The sequence below is a fragment of the Micromesistius poutassou genome, assembly GCF_964030765.1.
Source record: "Micromesistius poutassou genome assembly, chromosome: 23".
Classification (NCBI taxonomy): domain Eukaryota; kingdom Metazoa; phylum Chordata; class Actinopteri; order Gadiformes; family Gadidae; genus Micromesistius; species Micromesistius poutassou.
In genome coordinates, this window is record NC_140293.1 from 4,652,024 (window position 1) to 4,673,584 (window position 21,561).

General features: G+C 44.9%; 1 protein-coding gene across 1 annotated transcript; it reads left to right on the forward strand.

Moving 5' to 3' along the window:
* The first annotated feature begins 569 nt into the window (after window positions 1-569).
* Window positions 570-4,187, forward strand: LOC311368425 (cornifelin-like). The gene is made up of 4 exons (XM_084487230.1): window positions 570-719; window positions 1,585-1,881; window positions 2,909-3,054; window positions 3,644-4,187. Exons 2-4 carry the CDS (start codon window positions 1,587-1,589, stop codon window positions 3,776-3,778), a joined length of 576 nt encoding a protein of 191 aa, XP_084343356.1. The 5' UTR covers window positions 570-719; window positions 1,585-1,586; the 3' UTR covers window positions 3,779-4,187.
* Window positions 4,188-21,561: the final 17,374 nt, after the last annotated feature.

Below are 21,561 nucleotides of genomic sequence, written 5' to 3' on the forward strand. Positions count from 1 at the left end.
AGTAATCATTTTATTAGCGTCATTATCATTAATATTTTGGGGAAAATGTAAGATTAACAGTAATTCGGTGGACATACATTCCTTTATAATTCTATTTTATGTTCTTTGCCTCGATAATGGGGTCTACCAATCATTTTAATTGAAAGAGTTGTGTCGCCCCCTAGTGGTGCTGCTGTATCAATCTGCCGCCCTCACATCGTGGTGACGCCAGACTTCCGAGTGAGGAGTCGTTGCCTTCTAAAACCATCATCGGTTTGGTTGTTTAAAAAAAACGTCTCATTAAAAATATAGGAATGCTATTCTATATCGATTCATAAAGTTAAGCCGTTCAATGTAAACGGGGTGATTTAACTCTGATTTACCAGTCATTGTTAATAAGTACCTGGGCCTATTACCCTGTAATCCCCCTGCTACACATGAATTGAAAGTGATACGTGGTCACTAGGAACTCTTAACAAGCCAATGACTACTCATGCATGCAACTGGAAGGAAAAAAAAAGGCACAAACGTTGTTAAGTTTCGCTTCTACAACAGAGAAACTGAAACCCCGTGAGGCTTCATCAGAAGCGGACCGTTTACCTCACGCACGCACGTCCACACAACACGGCAGCATCCAGTAGGAGCGCACAGGCCCCGACATTATCACCAATTGGCCAGAAGTTCCACTTCTTCCCCTCCGTTTCTTGCCTTTACGTCCATCTCGGAAGATCGGGAGATAAGTAAGACATCATTCCAAATGTTCTCACACAATATTTTACTTCTTCATGATAATATATCTTCATTTTATTTCATTTCTTCATGTATCTCATCGCTTATCAGTTAGCCCAACGTGATATCGAGTGATTAGCTTGAAATGTCTTCGCTAGTGCAATGCGCTATTTGATGGTTATTCTGGTCTTCTGGTTATATGATCTTACTTATAATCGCGCGGGCGGAGCACGAGGATGTTGCGACCGCCTCGAGGTCGTAGGCCTACTTATGAAGATAAGACTTGGGAGAGTTGTATTTAATGGCGGTACATCCACCTCTATTGCATCTCGACCGCCAGCTTTGGTTCGTCCTCTTTGCATGTGTGCCTTTTGACTCTCACAAATATCCACCACGTCTGTAATGTAGGAGCCACTTTCAGTCGTTAAAGCAGTGAAGCGTTTAGCGTCACTTCACAAGCTGTAATCATTTTGAGTTTATCCCCATATCATACATCAGATAAGACTTAATCTCATGGCACTCCATGAGGCTTCCTCATTCTTCATGGCACGCTGACCGAATTGTTGACGGTGGGGGGGGGGGGGGGGGGGTTTGTGTGACACGCAACAACTTGTGTTGTTGCGTGTGCGTGACAGCGTGAGATTGATGCTGAAAGCGTGAGTGTCACGCCAGATGCGTGGGAGTTGGCAACCCTGCCTACTGTAGGTCCTTTGTATTAACGTTAGTCGCCATTTTCTAGCGAGTTTAAAGTCATTTTATTTGGCTTATGTTCGGGGTTAACCATGATATCAGATTGCTAACAGCATATTACACAAGGAAACCAAGCGAAACGTGTTCAACAATTAATCTAACAATTAACATTTTCACCGTTGCTAGACATGGCCGAAAAACAGCAGAACCCGCCACCCTACAACGAGCAGCACCCCTACGAGCAGCCACCCTACCAACAGCCACCCAACCAACAGCAGCCACCCTACCAACAGCCACCCTACCAACAGCAGCCACCCTACCAACAGCAGCCCTACCAGCAGCCACCCTACCAACAGCCACCCTACCAACAGCAGCCCTACCAACAGCAGCCAACCATAACCAGCGTGACCACCACCACACAGTCAGTGAGGTCGGGGATGTGGAGCACTGGCGTGTGTGATTGCTGCTCGGACATGGAAACCTGTAAGTCCCAGTTGCAATGAAAAATAAAGTGACCAGATTTCTGAAATTGGGAGAAAAAAAAACAGGGAGATTTGTAGTTTGGCGGTCCACGGATCAACAAAACATACTCTTGTTTTGCAGGTTCTTATCATGGTAAATGTGGTACTGTAGTACAAGATGGGGCAGTACATGCACAATGGTTTACAGCTCCAGCCGGCTGGGCAAGGCCGCAAGATATGGGGACTGGCCCCGGAATAAAACTTAAATAAAACTGAACTTTGGAACTCAAAGTAAAGGATGAAAAAGCCACAAACATGAGGATGCCCACACCAGCCCATGTTGGGTTTTAAATGGATGTAGTGAGAGAGAGTGTAGTGATTTTCAGGTATAATGATGTGGTGTACTTACTACCTAACAACACGATATTTAGTCCCTCACTTCTTCACGTTCTTTTGAGTGGACAATAAACACTTTGAAACATTAGACCATATTAAGGACCAGTAAAAACATTCTTTAGGGACTTTTATTTTCTACCTTTTGTTTTCAATCCATCTTCTTCTTCTGTTCTCACCCTGGTCACTCACTGTTTGAACTCTTGCCCTCATGCAGACGCTACCGATGCCTAAAAACAAGGACCAGTAGATTCAGGAACAGCTTCTTTCCTAACACAATAACACTCTAAAATGAAGCTAAACTTTTTTAATGATGCAGTTTGCACTGTCACTCAGCACTTTACATTATTTATTATTATCCCTTTAAGTGAGAGCGTTTTATGTTTATGGATGGTGTGTGTGTGTGTGTGTGTGTGTGTGTGTGTGTGTGTGTGTGTGTGTGTGTGTGTGTGTGTGTGTGTGTGTGTGTGTGTGTGTGTGTGTGTGTGTGTGTGTGTGTGAGAGAGAGAGAGAATGTTTGCAATGAATGAAGGGGGGAATGAGTTTTTTTTTTTATGATTAATGAGTCACCTTACTGGAGTAGCTCCAATTTCGTTGTTTTGTAAGATGCAATGACAATAAAGGCTATCTATCTATTCTACTTCTTCCTCTCCCAGGCTGCTGCGGCTACTGGTGCTTCCCCTGCTTGCAGTGCAAGACCACTGGAGACTTCGGCTGGTGCTGCTGTCTGCCATTGGTGGATGTATGCTGCATCGTGTCCTGCTGCCTGCGCGCCTCCATGCGAGAGCGCTACGGCATAAATGTAAGGGGAAGGTCAAGGGTCATGGGCTGGACCAATGACGTGGTTAGAACTAGAACGTGCGTAGACGGATTAGGCGGCGGCTACAAATGTAACTTCTGCATGTGAACTTGAAGTGAGAGCATCGGATGTTTGAGTTGGAATTGGGTCTTGCTTGCTTTGATTCAGACTTCATAGCAATGTTTTTGTTGATAAAGTTGTATCCATTGGCAGCCAATTCCAGATTCGTTCAAGGTCCTATCTCTCTTACTTTCGTGTGCAACAGTCGTAGGGAGTTAACTATTGCTCCAAACAAGCTGCAGCTGAATCCCTTCCTATCTACCGCACCCCCTCTCCCTCGTCTCTTCCTGGAACTGCTCATCAGCTGACTCGGCTGTGGGTCAAATTCAGGACACATCTTACTTTTGATGAAAAACACACTCCAATTTGGGTTGTAGAGTGTTATTGTTCTCAAACTCACCTGGGAGTGACTTTGGATAAAAATGTGATAAATTAATAAATGTAAATAAATCACTCATGAACTACTCCCCCCACCTCCCCCCCCTCTCTCTCTCTCTCTCTCTGTCTCTGTCTCTGTCTCTGACTCTCACAGGGCTCTGGCTGTGATGACTGCTGTCAACTGTTATGGTGTTACCCATGCGTCTGGTGCCAAATGGCGAGGGAAGTCAAGAATAGAGGTGGTAGAGCTGGCAGCACGGTGATCACAACACAGGTCATCCAAGTCTAGGGGCCCCATCAGAGGCTGGGGGCCTGGGGTTTAGGAACTAGGGGCCCTAAACTGCAGTCGTGCCTTAAGACCAAAAGATTGCACTTATGATTGTTCCATCATATTTTTTTTGTAAAAGATAAGTAGTTCACTTCTAAGCCAGCATTTCTTCCCCATTATTCCATGGCATTTTATTATGAACAAATAACATTTCAACTGAATGCCATTGTTAAATTCAGCTAGCATCTGTTCAACTGTTCACAAGTGTTCATATTATGTTTTATGCTTTCCTGACCTTTGCTATGCTTTCAATAAAATCGTAATGTTTTTCATATCACACAATTAAACCTATTTTTATTGTTATTACCGTGTGCCTGCTTTTGACAAATAAAAAAAAAAAATGTCATGTTTAACTAATTAAACTAAATAATTCCTGTTGAATGCATTCAATCATTAAAGAATGATATAATCATATGTATCAAGTCAGATTTTGGGCTTGTACAATAGTTAGTCATTGCAGAGTTTGACTCCCAGCTAAAAAGTTACTGGGTCCGAAACCCGAGTGTCTGAAGTCTCCGTTGGCATCCCTGGGCAAGACGCCTAATCCATTTCACTAATTAATCCCAGTGTCCCACAGTCCAATGGTAAAATGCCAACCGCGCTGGGCTTCTATCCCAAGCATTCAATTATTCCATTCAATCTGGCAAACAAAAAACTAGTAAATATTTTGTTTTTCTCTTTTTTGTATGCACCAAAAACAAATATAGCTAGTTATGTTATTATAACTATTATATTATAGACGTAGCCATCCGGTCTGCTAGCTCATCATGTCCCTCACTGCCAAACCGGTTCCAATCCTGGAAATAGTTCACAAGGTAAGCCCTGTTTTTATTGTATTACCATTGTGAGAAGCTTGTGTACAGCAGAATGGTGGTTGTGAGAGTTACTGAGCTGCAGACCAGTGTCTCAACAATGACTGCCATGGTAAAGGAGGCCTTAGGGAGCAATAAACAACTAATACTGACAGCCCACAATGGACTCCTCATTGACCCCCCAGGGAAGTATTTCTGATTACATGGAAAACTTTTGTTGCCATTAAAAAATATATTGCATCTTGTATTGTGCTTTCAGACCTGTAATATGTGATTATTATACTGCAGGATCATGCATGCATGGAAGAGCCATTATTTGCAGCGTGCTGTGAAAGCTGGGAAAGCTTCTGGATTTGTTGCTGTGTTTAAGGTATCAAGCAGATGGTGTGTATTTGCTGTTTCACTTCCACTTCATGTGGAGATTCTCAAAGCCAGACTCACTTTCACTTTTCTGTTCCTGTTTCATCATTATTCTCTTACATTCTTGCACACTTTTTCTCGGCAGTATAATTCTTTTTTTAATCCTGTGAGCACTGTAATATGGATAAAATGACAAAACATGATAAAGAAAATTTAAAGGGATAGTTTTTTTTAATGGTAATAGGACATTTCAATAGTAACATTGAACAAGAGTATTCTTATACCCTGTACTTACAGCTGAATCATTTGATCGCGCCATTGTTAGGGTTAGATTGTTAAGAATCTCATGAAGGCACAACAGGTTTTGCCTGTTGTGCCTTCATGAGATTCAGTCTATGGTTTGACCATGATGTGCAAGCAGTATTGCAGGGAGCTAGCTATAGTGAGTCATACCTGTTACATGCATTACATACATGTCAAAGAACATTGTTGTTCCTGTTTGCCCTTCATTTGAATTGTCAAGCTATGGGCTGCCTGGCATTTGCATTGGGACTGGTGAGCTTTTCCCTAGATTTGAATGTCCTTTCCAGTCACATAACTACACAGACAAATCATATTGTCTGCGTTATGTCTCAAATTCACGTTGGCCTTTTGGTCTACTTATTCCATGATAAACGAATAAACATAGTCTGACAGGATCGTGTTTATTCACCCTTTGGACCCTACATATCCAAACAACTTTGCACAGCTAACAACCCACTCCCCCAGAAAAAAACACACACAAAAAAGTGTGGTAATGGACCACTGCTGGGCAAACCTCTAATATTTGTACCGTTGGTGACCAACCAATTATTATTATTATTACCAATTATTAAGGAGCAGGAAGAGGTAGGAGGAGATATTACACTAGTCTGTGTGACTCAAAGCCAGTTCAGAGCAAATATTTGTGACAAGGCCAAATGGAAGCAGAGTATCATTTTTGGTAGCCTATTAAAGCTGCAGCGCACAACAGGATGTGTTGTGGTAATATTTTTTAGCACAGCCAACAGCTGGGTGTGAGAATTCACACCCAAGAATCACAAAGTATGGTAAGAAGGAGGTCATATAGAGACACACTCCATTTTAATGTTTCATTAATAAATGATAATGTTCAGAATAACATAGGCCCTCCTGGCTGCCTGCACATACTGTGGTGAAGTACGGACTAGAAGCTATTTATTTATTTATTTAAGGTTTTATTTGAATAGGGACAGATACAAAAACATAGATAAGTGTGAAACAGTCATCGGATGTATGCATCATAGTGTTTTTAGCCAAAGCTAATTCAGGACACTTGTCCCTAAGCTAGCAGATCAACACGGTGGACAGAGGATCAGGAATGGTTGGGAGTTGAGAAGCAGCACAGCCATGGGGACAACGGTCTGCGTTCTTCTCTGTGTCCTACAGCTTGGGCTGAGAACCTGGCCTCCTGAAGGGAGCCACGCGAAGGCAGGGAGCAGGACGTATGAGGGGATCCTGCCAGACCCTGGCAGCCGACCTGCCAGTCCAATCATTTTAGATTTTGACTGTGCTCTGCAGGGGTTTCCTGTTTTGGGGGCTGGTGGAGTGGAACAAACACAGAAAATGTCTTGACACATATGCCGCATTTCCACCGCAGGGTGTCGGTTTAGTCTGCAAAGGTACAGCATGGGTCGTGTTTCCACCGCTAAAAGTGGGCGTGAGCCGTATTGATTGAGCCGTTCTTGGGGTACTGAGAGCCGGAAAGGGTCCTGGCAAGTTTGAGCTACACACGCCGTCCGTTGATTGGTTGACACAGAATCATCCCTTCCATGTGACACATCACGCATTACCCGCAAGGTATTTCTGGACAACGGCGAAAGCTTCGTTTATTGAAGAAAATGTTGCGCAAAAGTTTGCCGTCCTTCTTGGACATCCTACATTGTTGCTCTTTGTTCATTGTGCGCATTCTTCTTTTTCATGGATTTATTAGCTGGCTACAATATGTGTCGGGCTGCTATGAGGTCCCGATGCTTACGTAGCTGCCGTGGCTATCACCGTCCGGCTTAAACCCCGCCCTACCATAAGGGTACTGGTGGCGGTGGAAACGCGACACGTAACCGAGCTGCAGGGCAGTTGCTAGGAATTCTGGGCCCCCTGAAAGAATATCTGTGTGGGCCCCTCTACCCCATTCATTGCCACCTTAAATGTTCTTGTTTTTCAGTGTTCTTGACGGTGCCTGGTGTAATACACCCAATTTGTTTCCTTTTTTACATTTAACGACTTAACAAGTGTATTATTATGTAAATTATGTAATATTAATTGTCTTATTCTCATTTCCCTGATTTGCAACACGTTATTACACCTCTGATTGCAAATACATTTTCAATTAACCACTCAACAAATAAGTGTGGGTATTTTATTGTATTTAACAATCAAGCACTGATATGCAAAAAACAAAATGTCCTGGCTCAAGATAGTCCACAGGTAAATATGTAGCGTTTAACTTAAATGTGCAAGTGAAACAAAGAGCACATGGAATACGTTGTTGTAAAACAAATATGAAAAACAACAACAAGCCTCAACTAATCTCAATTAAAGTTTAAATTGGATTGTTTGTTCACTGTAAGTCTCATCGCTCACTCACTTCCGCTGAGGAAGAACCATGGGAAGACCCAAGCACGTGCACACATAGGGCCCTAGGGGTGCTTGAGCCCCTGCCCTTTTTTATGGAAGCATATATGTAGCAAAATTCAAATGACAATGCAATTTGCAATTAGCAATTCAATAAGTCATTGCATTATGTAATTGTCAATTCATCATGCAATTTAATAATGTAATTTGAAAATACAAAGTGTATTTTAATATGCAAAGTGACAATGAAATCCTCAATTCAATTTAAAAAAGTTATAACAATAAAAAGCGCCCCCGTAATTGGAATTCACTTTGCCACGCTCTGTGTGTTGCAAAATTCAAATGACATTTCAATCCGCAAAACGCTTTGCAAAACGCTTTGCAAAACGCTTTGCAAAACGCTTTGCAAAACGTTTTGCAAAACATTTTGCAAAACATTTTGCAATCTACCAGCGAATAGTGTGTGGGCAGGATCTACGTCACTTCCTCGTAATTTCCTTGTAATACCCTATCTCCCAGAGCACGCACTCTATCAATCATCTTATCAGCGAATCGTGTGTGGGCGGGAGTCGGGGAGATAGGGTATTACAAGGAAATTACGAGGAAGTGACGTAGATCCTGCCCACACACTATTCGCTGGTAGATTGCAAAATGTTTTGCAAAATGTTTTGCAAAGCGTTTTGCAAAGCGTTTTGCGGATTGAAATGTCATTTGAAATTTGCAACACACGGAGCGCGGCAAAGTGCATTGAAATTACGGGGGCGCTATAGCTTTCCATTTGAATAAAGGCGACAAAATGTTAATTCTATTTTTATTGTTATAACTTTTTAAAATTGAATTGAAGATTTCATTGTCACTTTGCATATTAAAATACACTTTGAATAACGCATTTTCAAATTACATTACTAAATTGCATAATGAATTGTCAATTGCATAATGCAATGACTTATTGAACTGCAAATTGCAAATTGCATTGCCATTTGAATTTTGCTACATACATGCTTCCATACTTTTTGCCTCGTATTAAAAAGTGCCCTCTGAGTGTTCTTCAACAATCGCGCCCGCAAAAGTGCTCGTCCGCGATCGAACGCCCCGTTAACAATAGCGCTCGTCCGCGATCCAACCCCCCCCCCCCCGTCAACAATCGCGCCCGCAATAGCGCTCGTCCGCTCGTAGCGCTCGTCACCTGCCCCTCAAAACTCCTGTGCACGTCCCTGGGAAGAACGAACCGCGGTGTGGACCAAACCATTTTTTAAGAAGGGGCCAAGGGGATTATTGAAATTATTAAAATTAGAATATTGTATGATTTGTGGCTTTGTTTTAATTCGGATTCATTCATATGAATATATATTAGTTCAGTGTATGCATAATCATTTTGTCATAGAGGCTACTGGCTGTGTGTGGGCCCTAGTGGGCTGTGGGCCCTTATAATTGTCATAACCTTTCCCCCCTATACGACGGCGCTGCCGAGCTGGGCTATACCGCACCCTCACTACTGAGCTGAGGCGTGCTGGGTCCGAAGCGTACCCTGCGGTGGAAATGCGCCAATAGATGGATAGGCCTGCTGACCCCAAAGAAGCTGAGCTTCCTTAGGAGATATTGCCGCTGCCTGTATTCCCTGAGGATTCCTTCTTTATCGGAGGTGAATTTTAACAGGTTATCGAACAGTATACACCCAGATCTTTGTGCTCCTCAACCATTTCAACAATTAACAAAGAAGATGTGCACTCATAGAAACAAGCTTAGGCCTACCAGGATATAAAGGATCAAAGGCTGAAGACACATGACAGTTAGTTTGATGAGATATAAGCAATATATAAATACATTCATGTCTCAAGGTGGCTACTGAACTAAATGCACACAGGATGAACACATTGTAAATATGTTCTTCAGCTTTTGAACCACTTTAAAGATTACCACTGCTGGATACGTTATCGAAACAAGGGTACTGCTAGAAATCTGCACCTAACATATATTTAGGTACAGGCGAAACCACATGAGTGTTGCCTCTATATGAATATACGTACTGGGCAAGTGCTTTGAAGGTCAAAGGGTGATATTGTCTTTGTGCCGTTCCGCTTTTAAAACCACCACACCGACCTATCCACCCACACAGACCCAGTAGGTTGGGTCATGACAGCCTCAAAACATTTGGGTTGATTATGAGCCACTCCCAGTATTCTCTTGATTGAAATGGACTCATTAACCATGGCGACCGCAGCAGACTTTGACAGGAGCAATGAGGTCACCATTGTACCCTTTTCTACTCAAGAGTATCGGTGAAAGTGAGAGTCCAATGAGGTGCATAATGTTTTGCCCATGGCTACTGGCGGTGGCGGTGTCACACAGTGAATCTGTGCCAACTTCCTCATTTTTTATGCCATTGAGTTCTACATCCTCCTCTCTCTTCCCCCCCTAAGCCTTCTCTCAGCCTACTCCCTACGCTCTCTCTCTCTCTCTCTCTCTCTCCCCCTGCACAGTTGAGGGCAAGATGAGGTGTGTGTGTGTGTGCCAGAACAGTCACGTGAGTATATCGCAGTCAAAAGGTACAAGGAGATGAATGTGTGTGTGTGTGTGTGTGTGTGTGTGTGTGTGTGCGTGTGCGTGTGTGTGTGCGTGTGCGTGTCACAATAAAGAAATTCCAGTCAAACTACTGCTTCGAGGTAGCAGGAACTGAATATGTATGTCTGTGCATAGCATTTAAGTTAGATCAGAACAAGTTTATTGCAGGAAATAGATTGTCGCTTTTTGTGTATGACAGAATGAGTGTGAAGCAGCTAAATCAACGCTACATTTTCACTTCACCCACAAACTAAAACAGGGTCTCTTTAGAGCTGGATGGAGGAAGAGAAGACACAAAGCAAGAAGAGCTTGACTAAAAGGGAGACGGTCAAGTGACAGTTTGAAGTGACTCCGTCAGTCGCTTTCGGGTCCCTTTTTTTTGTCCCGCTAGTTAAACATCAACAACCCATTACACAATCTGTGTTTTTTTTCTGGGAAGAACTGGAGGAAAGATGTACTTCCTTATTGAGAATGTGATGCATGGCTCATTTTATACCAAAGGGTAATGGATAAAAAGTGCCTTCATGTAGGCTACTTCTTTATTAAAATAATAGTTAGAAGTGAATTAACTAATATTGAACACATTTTTGATAAATACTTAGAAAGGATTTCAATTCATTAAAATCATGTTTAGGCATACTGTTTTTTTTAAACCAAATGAAATAGTCGTTAGACCTCGCAGGACCTCTGCTGGTAATAAATGGTATTGCATCAAGAACGTGCAGGAGAGAGAAAAGACGGGGGTGGTATTACCTGCGTCGAAGCGACCAAGTCCAGTAGACCTCGAGTCACGACGTGACTTCATTTCGACATGAAAACATAATCGTTAGAGGAATGGTGATTTCAAGTTAGACTTATTTTAGAGTGGTGTAACCGAATAAACACTCCCAGCAAACATTTATGCATTCAACAAGTCTAAAATACGCCGGGTCACAACGTGACTTTATTTCGACCATTTGCCGACATTAAAACATATATGCCGCTACGGAAATGGTGATTTCGAGGAAAGACAGTGGTGTAACTGAATAAACACTGTTTATATCGCTATTTAACTTAACAACGATGTAACTTTGTAACATTAGTGTGAACGGTAATGTTTACACGTTAATTGTATTATTGAAAAGTGTTATTCCAAACGCAATATGCTATCATGTATATGGCCAATATAGGTGCTAAAATGTTTTATTCCAGCATTTACTGAAGTTCCATTTAGGAACTATTTTTCCTTGCGCACCAACACGTAATCCCTCCAACGCGTTCGCCGTCAAGTTCGGCAGCGTGCTAGAGTTGCAGGTGAGTTTCGAAAAGAGACTGCAATTTAAAATGCAACTGTATTTTTTAAAAAAAAAGACATTACCCTTTTATTATTTGCATGCTAAACGGTTAAATTTGAGGCTACATTGCGTATTCTCGTGGATAGCGGGTTTTCGTATTTGTAACGTTACATACGGGACTGGAGACTGAAACTGGGAGCGGGAAGCTAGCAGGCTAACGTTAGCTTAGCCCTGAAACGGGACGCTGCTCCTTCCCAGCTGGGGAGCAGCAGCGTCCCGTTTCAGGGCTAACGTTAGCTGTGTGTTCTTGAAAATAAAACACGGGTGGCAAAGCCCTTTCCCCGTGCATTAGTCCTGTGAACTGTTGGTCAATTTTAGGACCCATTCTTCTCATTATTCATAGCGAGAGTGGTGATAGCTTCCGATGTAGCTAGCTAAATTGACTTGATGTAGCCACCAGTTAGCCCTTGAGGCTGGGGTGCTGGATGGTGAGACGGTCTTCGTCCACTGAGCCCAACACTTGGTGTATTTTGGCCAGTCAAACTTCTCACTCTCCCCCAACCTTGTACTGGTGTTTTCTTTCCAGCTGCTGTGAAGAGATAGAATCCCAAGGCCACAGATAAGCAGCCATGAGTTTACGCTTGAAACATTCACCTGCAAGGACTGGGGGGATGGGATTTTGGTCCCAATAAGTTTTCATTTTGTTGTTTAAAGAAGATGTAGGCCTACTTGGGTATAAATACAATGTTTTGAATAGTGCACTTTATACCCTGAAATCTGTCTTTTGTTGATGATTAATAGGACATGTGTTAATGCTTGATTGATAGAGTAGGCCTATGCATAACTAACTAAACAAAATATTATAGATGTAGCCAAATATTTCTATCCTTTTGATATGACCAAATGCTCTATAGGCTACATTTGGTTCTATCTATACATGTCTCGGCAAAGGGTCGAAATAAAGTCACGTTGCGACTCGACGTCTATTGGACTTGTTGACGACACGGTTTGAGTTAATGTTGGCTGGAATTGGTCTAATGGTTGTAAATATGTTTACAACAGATTGAGAAATGTTTAATTATCTACATGCAGCACAAGAACTGCTTGTTATAGGTTTAGTGGGTAGCTATACTGAAAACCGTTAAGTGGGGCATACTACAAGGTAACTGAAATGTAGCTTAATACTATTATATATTTTTTTTATAATTAAGTGGGTATTTAGTGTCTTGGCTTAAAAGTAAATTCCACGTAGGTTGAGATAATGTCTATACAACATCGAAATGACATGGATTGATGTCTGAGCCGTCGAAACAACAGAAAAACTTTCATATCAGCCCCTCAAATCAACGTCGTTTCGACCTCCATGACCAACGTCGATTAGACTTCGGATCGACGTCGAAATGTTTGCTGGGATGTTATGGTGCGTGTTGGGAAAAACAGTCTGCCTAGTTACTTGACCAGATAAAATGAGACGGAGAGGTACTAAAGTCTATCAGCACGAGGGCCTCGGATTTATTGAGTAAAGTAGCAAAGGTAATACAGATTCATAAAGCGTGAGAGATCGAATATTCTACGTCCCCTAACAGCGCTGAGGTCGCCTAGAGCTTCGCCTCCGTGGAAGTTCTGCTTCAGAAGAGCTCCCGTGATTTGGTGCATGAGAAACTTATAGTATCTTTCATGGCCAGGTGTGTGTGCTAGCCTTTGTGTGGGTTATCGAGGGTTCTCTTGTCCCTGAGCCTCCGGGTTGTGTTGTCTTTCTGTGTGATATGTGTGTCCTTGCCGTCCGGCTGTGGCAGAGTGTTCTCCGCAGACTGATAGGGGGGCTCGAGGGTCATCTTCACCCTCTTGAATGTGTGGTATGTTGTGTTTATTAGATTTGGGCCCAGAGTTGACTATATTCATAATGTAATGTCCATTTAGGTTATTTTTTCCCATCATATCCCCCTCAAGTCGTCGTCAGACGACTTTCACTTAAAAATAACGACAAACTCGACCATACAACAAAAAAAATAAAAAATAAAAAATAAAAACAGCTGTCCCCCTCAACCCGTCGCTAGACGGCTTCACTTACTAGGGACACGAGGGGTTGGACCTCAGCGCTTGACGTATCATTGTAGCATCATCAATAACATCAGAAAGACGACAAACTTGACCATAAAAATAAGCAACCATGAGCATGGGATCCTAATATCTCGCTTGGCCGGGTGTATGGGGAACCACGTGGGAGAAACGCTACTCATGCTTCGGACATGAGTATGCCATACACACCCCTCCTAGGGGGTGGCATCCACCCCGGCCTTACATTGCAGTATCCCTTTGCACAATGACACGGAAGGCAAGGTAAAAACAGAACATGTGATTAAGCAAGAAATTGAGATTATGGAATTAAACCAAAACAATTAAGGAAATCAAAATACAAATCTTTTTTTTTTTTTTTTTTTTTTTTAAGTCTAAAGTTAAAGTTATTAAAAAGATAAATCGAGTCAAAGTCATTAAAATCGAAAGATAAATCAAATCAATCCCTCCTAGCGGCCCGGTGGGGCACACAAACAAACCAACAGCAGAATACGAGGCTATATATCATCACGTATTCTCCTTTCAGCACCTTCAGCTATAGAAAAATAAGATAAAAGCAAGCGGGAACATCCTTCATTAGCCCCTGCCAGGGATGCACATGGGAGTATGGGCGGTAGCACCCCCATACTAATTAAAAAGACCCGTTTATTCAATGGCCCTGGCAGGGCGTTATCCTGGTGAGCATGAGCAATACAGCGGGGAATATTATTGCAAAAAATGGCATCCTACCTTAACCGGGTTATAGGCTATACAGCAATTGAAGCAAATACAGCCAGGGGTGCCCTCAAGCCCTAAAGGAACGGGCCGCAGCCCCTGGTACCGGAACGCAGATCCCTGGTCCGAGTGGCGTGGCTGCATCAGGTGGGAGGAGGGGGCGGTGCTGTAGCCGGGGACGGGAAGTGGGGCCGCCCACCTGGAGAGGTTACTAGCACTTCACAGGTAGGGGGAGGGGGAAGGGGCGTGAAGCTGTGGGTAGGGGAGGTCGTACCCATAGCCAAGGGCCGTGGTTTCCAGGTGTCCTCCTTGACCGACCTGGTCAAGCTGGTCAGGGAAATCCATCAGGGGCATGAGGGGAACCGCTTCGAAGTAGGGAGGGGGTCGGTGTCTCTCCTTTTTGTCCCTGTTGTGCTCCTGGCTCGCCTTCTTTACATCCATTCGCAGGAGTCGTTTTCTCAGGTCCTGGTCCTCCTTGACATCCTCTTCCTCTCGGTCTTGTTCTAGGTTCACGTGGTGCGTGACAGCCTCCTCCCATTCCCAGAAGGTCATTCTCCCGAGTCCAATCACTGTTTTGAGGCCCTCGCGGGTCTTGGCGTTGAGGCCCGTCTCTACTGCTACCCGGAACATGGCTTCCGTTGCATCGGTGGCCCCGGGTCGGGTTCCAAATCCGTCTTTCCACCGTTGCGTGGCTCTGCTGATGTATTCACACGCCGCCTCTCCTATCTTCCTTCTCAGGCCGGTCATGCATGCAGCTGAATTTTGGGCGGGATAAAGGCCCCTCAGGGCGTCCCACCATGTGGGGCGGTAGGGGTCGAAGGGGCGGTCGTCTGGTTGTCTCGTGGTTTTGGCCACGTTTTCCACGTCCTGGAGTGGTTGGGGTCCTTCGCTTCGCATGAGGACTGCTCGGGCGTCTCCCATTGTGAGTCGGTCCGCGGTGGTCAGATGCTCGAAGATTCTGATCCACTTGCCCGCTCCTTCTCTGATCGGGGGAAGGTCCTCCACTATTCCGCGGAGGTCGCGGTGGGTCCATGGAACGTAGATTGGTCTCCCTGTCTGGGTCTCCATTAGCGGGTACATTGGTTCCGTCCCCCCGTCCGGGGCGAGGTTTTCATGGATCCCGTGGGCTTGGGGCTGTTGTGGAGGGGGTCCCGGGGTTAGGGGTCCTCGGGGAGTGCTGGTGGCGCGTGTATTCGGGGCCGGGGTCGTGGTGTTCCCCTGGTCCGTTATGTGGAGCTGATCAAACCGATTCCCGTGACGTGACTCTGTGTCCGTTTCTCCTGTCTTCGCTTTCTTCATCCGCCGGTCTCTGTCCTCTTGGAGGTACTGACTCCGGCGGTACACTTCTTCTCGGAGGTGGTGGGTCATTTGGTCTAGGATTTCTTGTTTCCATTGTTCGTCTTGGGGGACCCAGTCTAGGGTGTCGGCTGTATCTTCAACTCTGTCCTCTTTTTTCTTTCCTTTTCCCTTCCCTGATTTCTTCTCTTTCAGGTTTGGCAGGCTGGAGGTCCGGGAGTTTCTCCTGCTGCTTGCTGGGGATTCGCTCCGTAAACGTGTTCTCTCTGTCTTTCGTCCGGACTGTCCTTGCGATGACGGCCCAGGCCTGGGTTCGGGGGAAGGGGGTCGGCTAGACCCGGAGTTCGAGGAGGAGGAGGAGGAGGACGACGGGGAGTGGGAGGACGAGCGAGGCCTGGGTTTGCGTCTCCCTGTCCCTTCCTTGCTCCGGTGCTTGGTCTCGGTTGGTTCCTGTCCCAGGGGACCGGCTCTCCCCGGGATCATCTGACATTGAAAGGGGATTGTCGGTGCTCTTAGTTCTTCCTTTGCTCTCCGTCCTCCTTGTTTGCTGACGTGAGCCTCTGGCCCGCTTGGTTTCGAGTCTGTCTCTTCGGGGTCATGCCATGTTACCGTAACCGGGGATTGGGGTGTAGCGTAGTCTATCTCGACTACTGGGTTCATGAGGTGGCGGGGCGGGATGGGTGGGGGGCGGTGGGGGGTCAGGTTGTTGTAAGGGAGTGGGCGGGCGTCGGGAGGCTGTTGGGCATCTGTGCCTTCTTTAGGTACGGGGGGGTACAGCGGGGTCGTAAGGTTCGTCCAGGACGGGGCTGTTGGGTTCCCCCGGACTGGGTCCTTCGTGGGAGGGGCCGGGATCGGTGGAAGGCCCGAGGCCATCGCTTTCAATATCCACATGCTTTTCTCTCTTTTCCGCTCCTGGATGTCGAGGGCGTCTTTCTGCCCTGCCCGGCTCCCCGCGTTGTCGCGGCGGACCCTTGCCTGTTCGTACTGGGCGCGGATGTGTGCGTGTATGGCGCCTCGGCTGTTATGATCGTAGGGCCCCTGTTTCATCACCCCTTCCCGTTGCCACCCTTTAATGTAGTCATCGTATCGTGCTTCCCATTTCTTCCTTGCGCTGTCGTCCAGGATCTTTCCTGGTTCGAGGTTTAGAGTTAACCAGTTCAACGCTCTGATTCTCTGCTGGTCCGCCATTTCGTGCGTCCTCCTCTGGTTGATTTCTACTGTCTTGTTCAATCGCCCAGCGGCTCGTCTGGACTGCCTTGTGGTGTGCGTGTTCTGGGAGCGCGATGGGGTGTGGCCCACGTACGCCCCGGGATGTGGCGGGTCCCGGAGGGGGTAGTCAAAGTCAAAGTCAAGGTAGTACCGGTGTAGTCCAGGGGGGGGGGGGTAGTCAAAGTCACCGTCCAGGTAACCATAAACTCTTTCTGGGCCTGATTTACATATGAGGGCAGATGAGGAGCTGAGGAGTTGCCCTCTGTCCCTCTTGGAGGAGGGGGGGGAAAAAACAAGGGAGGGGCAAAAACAACATGGCCAAGAGGCGTTATTCGACATAGACAGATATTTCACAGAGGCCATCGTAATCTATATGGGGGGGGGGGTACAACAACATGACATAAACCACCAAAACAACATTTGCCAAGGGACGTTATTCTCTCTCTTGTCGTTAATAACCATAACCATAATAATCAATCCGTAATAATGCAAACTGGATAACAACAGGAAGGCACAGTCTAAAATATTTCATAAACGTTGTAGGAAAGCATGGTTCAGTTCTAGGTTCTAGATGCGGACATGAAGCATGAGTTCCGCCTTCTTTAGTTCCGAGCCCTAACGGCGAGGGTTCTCTGCGTAAAGGGATGCCTCTTTTTTTTAGTGTGGGGAAAGCTCATAAAATAAATAAAAGTAAATACAATAAATATTTAAAATAAATGAGAAATGAGGTGAAAGGGATGCCTCTTTTTTTTTTTTTTTTTTTTTAAGTGTGGGCAGAGCTCATAAAAAATGTTATTTTTTTAATTTATTTATTTATTTATTTATTTTTTTTAATAAATGAAAATGAGGTGATATATCTATACCTATCTCTTTATAGGCCTACGTATAACTTTCTGTTAGAGTGAGAAGTCCATTTCTCCCGTACTCCCTCCTGAATTAAAATTTATTCTGTCTTTTGAAACCTCGTCAGGTCTGGGGAGGGGGTCGGTGTATCTCGATTTGTTTTCGAGGGCCTGTAACCCTGCCAGCGCTCTGGACACCGACCCCTCTGGAGTTTGGTTTCATCCTTCCTCTGGATTCATCCTTGGGCCAGTGGGATCTGCCAAAACATTCTCAAATTCTCGTGCATACATTTTATCTAGTACATTTCTTTAACCTTCAACTTCTCTACTTGTCTCTGCTCCTTCAAACAACTTTTCCTAATAACTTTCAAACCCTTCAGATATACTTTACGAAACTTCCACACAATCTATACACAGTCCTAGTTACACATTAGATCTCAACTCTTGTGATATGCATGGATTCTGTGTCTAGTGTGATATTTTCCGTAGACTGCTCTTCTCTCTATCCGGGGCTGTGTTATCTGCCAAAACCCATAGAGGGTCAGGAGGAGGCTCGCCAGCTTCAGCATTATTATGTGGCTGTTGCTCTTGTTGGGGACCACAATGGAAATAAGACTGGGACTTTTGTGTTCCAATCCTCAATTGTATTCTTTTGTCTTTTCATGGGTGTCTGTAAGTGTGTGTCAATACAACAAAACAAATCAAATCAAAATCAAATCCTAGCTCGGCTGGTCGGCTCCGGGCGTCTCTGCATGTGGCTCCTCCTCACGCTCTGGAACTTGTGTTTCTATTGTTGGAATATAAACTCATGTACAGCAGTTAGTGGTCAAACATATTTTCTCAATTATATTTCTTATTGCTCTAATGGAGGTCCCTTATGGGGCCTTGAATAATAGGTGAAGGCATGGGTCGACCCGTAAGCATTTCATGCGGGGTTAGATGCATCATTCTATTAGCATGCATGTGATACCTCATTAGTGCTAGTGCATCTACACAAGTCAATTAAGTCAAAAGTTTGTTTACAGTATCCACACTTTTCTCTAATTTTTCACAAATTCCCTCCTTGCTTATTCAATGATAAGCAAACCCAAAAATGTCATCAACTTTGAAGTCCCTAACCTTAACAACCTTTAAATGAAACCAATCTAGTGGGAAGGGAAATCAAAGCCAGTATATCCAAAACCAAAGGTCAATATTAGTGGGGTTTACCATCAGCCGCCCGAAACCCAACTGTTCCCGAAATTAACAAAGTTATGCACTAAACCGAAAACGTAACTTGAGTTAGTATATACCATTTTATAAACGAAAACGCAACATGTCTCATTCTAAGTCCACCACTTCCGCTGCCTGAGCCAACATATCTGACTCCTGTTCCTCCTCCACCCTTCACCCCACCCGGCTCTTCCTATGATGGTTGCAGCTCGTCACTTCCCGATCGAATGAGTCAATGCTCACAGTGACTCTGCCAAGTAATCGTGACTGTGCCTGCCTTAGGTTGTCCCTGGTTTCAAGGTGGGATCTTACCCGTCGTTGGCTAACCAGCCTTCCATACTGGCTTACTGCAGGATGCCGTGCCTGGGATACAATAAATTTCCACCCATTAGGTGGAATAGATTGCGAAGTGGAGGGATGGAGACAGAGTCCTCAGCCCCAGCTACTCATGCAGCCAAGTGTGTGTATAATGGAGACACATCAGGGCGGTTACCCTGTGTGTGTAAGTGGGCGGATGATGGAGCCAATCAGAAAGTAACTTTCTGTTGGAGTAAGAAGTAAAATGTTATCAAATGTTAACATGTTATGAAAGCGTAACAGCAGTAGTAGTGGCATTTGAAAGGTAAACCCATTACTTCCGAATGTAAATTGAGAACCTAGCTTGTACATTAGATCCCTTCCCAGCAGATGTAGTGCTAATCCGTCCAATCCATAATCCATCTAATTGTCCTACTTGTACAGGTTTTTAAGATTAAGTTTTATTTTATGTATTTTTATTCATTCTTATCCTTATAATATCCATATTTTTTTCAATTATCCTTTCCAGTGTAAATAATAACATTAACTTTCAAGCATGACACCTATTGTTTATCCGTATTCTTTTAGGTTAAATCACTTGGTTAATAACAACACTCTTAACTTCAATTGCAGTAACATTATTATTTTGTATGACTGATATGTATTCCCTTTTAGCCATAATGTGAATATCAGAACATCTTTTACAATTTAGTTGACACAAATGTAATTGTAATTAGTTATAGTAAAGACCATTTCCTTCTTAACTCTATTGTTTCATCTGAAATATGCTTTCAGAACCACCTTGTGTGTTCCAACACTCTGCGCAGGGGAGTAACCTCCCTTATCTCAGTGGCCCTGATGAGGCCTACTACCCGGCCTTTCTCTGTCTAGATTATGATCAATTTTAATATAATGTCTATTATTACCGTAATCCCTCAGGAATTTTTAATTTTTCTATTTGTGCTGTCTTTTTTGTACTTAAACCTTGTCAGGTCTGTTGAACTGTGCATTGACTCCGCCGTCCCCGAGTCCTTTTAGGGCGGGTCCTTCTGCTCAGATTGGTGAGAGAGGATTTTCCCTGAACTCTTAAAAAGAGTCCCCAGCGCTGGTTGACCCCTGGACTTCTGTGGACACGCGGTGTGCATGCTATGGACAACTTTAAATGCTAATAGTGTAGAAGATAACCTCTGAATCTCTCTGTCTGTCTCCCTGTGACTCCCACACTTGCTGCATTCCCCTCTTATCTTCTCTTGACCTCGCTACCTTCTACCAATGGGGGAACTACAAATATGGCGGACAGGGAAACTACAAATATGGCGGATGGGGGAACTACAAATATGGCGGACAGGGAACTACAAATATGGCGGACAGGGGAACTACAAATATGGCGGACAGGGAACTACAAATATGGCGGACGGGGAACTACAAATATGGCGGACGGGGGAACTACAAATATGGCGGACAGGGAAACTACAAATATGGCGGACGGGGGAACTACAAATATGGCGGACAGGGAAACTACAAATATGGCGGACGGGGGAACTACAAATATGGCGGACAGGGAAACTACAAATATGGCGGACAGGGAACTACAAATATGGCGGACGGGGGAACTACAAATATGGCGGATGGGGAAAGGACGGGGGGGGGGGGGGGGGGGGGGGGGGGGGGGGGGTGGCGCGTAAGCGAGCAAGCGTTGCGCGCAGAAAGCAGTTTTGACACGTAGGACTCAAAGCAACGTCTTATCCCGACCAATAGTATCTTTTCTGGTAGTGCCCTCTGTTATGCACCACCCAGACGCTATCCCCTACGTTCTTGATTATACCCACAGTTCCCAACTGTGTCTCGGGTCCATGACCCCCAGTCCAACACACTCACACGGGCCCTCACACACAGTCACACACACACACACACGCACCACACACACCCCCGCACGCATGCACACACACACGCTCGCTCTCAGTCTCTCCTGTGCACGCTCCCACATTCTCACGCCTCTCGCCTCTCGCTCTCTCGCCTCCTTCTCTAGCGCACACGTGGACACTGTCGGCGGCCATTCCTATTTACCATGCGGCGAGCCTTATCTAATAGATCTCATCTTGGCCATCGAGAGTATTGTATCACCATGCTCGATTATTACAGGCCCTACTCCGACCATCGAGAGTATTGTATCACCATGCTCGATTATTACAGGCCCTACTGAGTCATCTCCTCCGGGTCCCTTATAATGCCCGGGTATTTCCTCTAGGTCTCCCCGAGCCTAGGCATCTTTTCCTCTGGGTCTCTCTCATAGCCCAGGTATTTCCTCCGGGTCCCTTATAATGCCCGGGTATTTCCTCTAGGTCTCCCCGAGCCTAGGCATCTTTTCCTCTGGGTCTCTCCCAGAGCCCAGGCATCCTTATCTTCTCATCTTGGCCATCGAGAGTATTGTATCACCATGCTCGATTACTATAGACCCT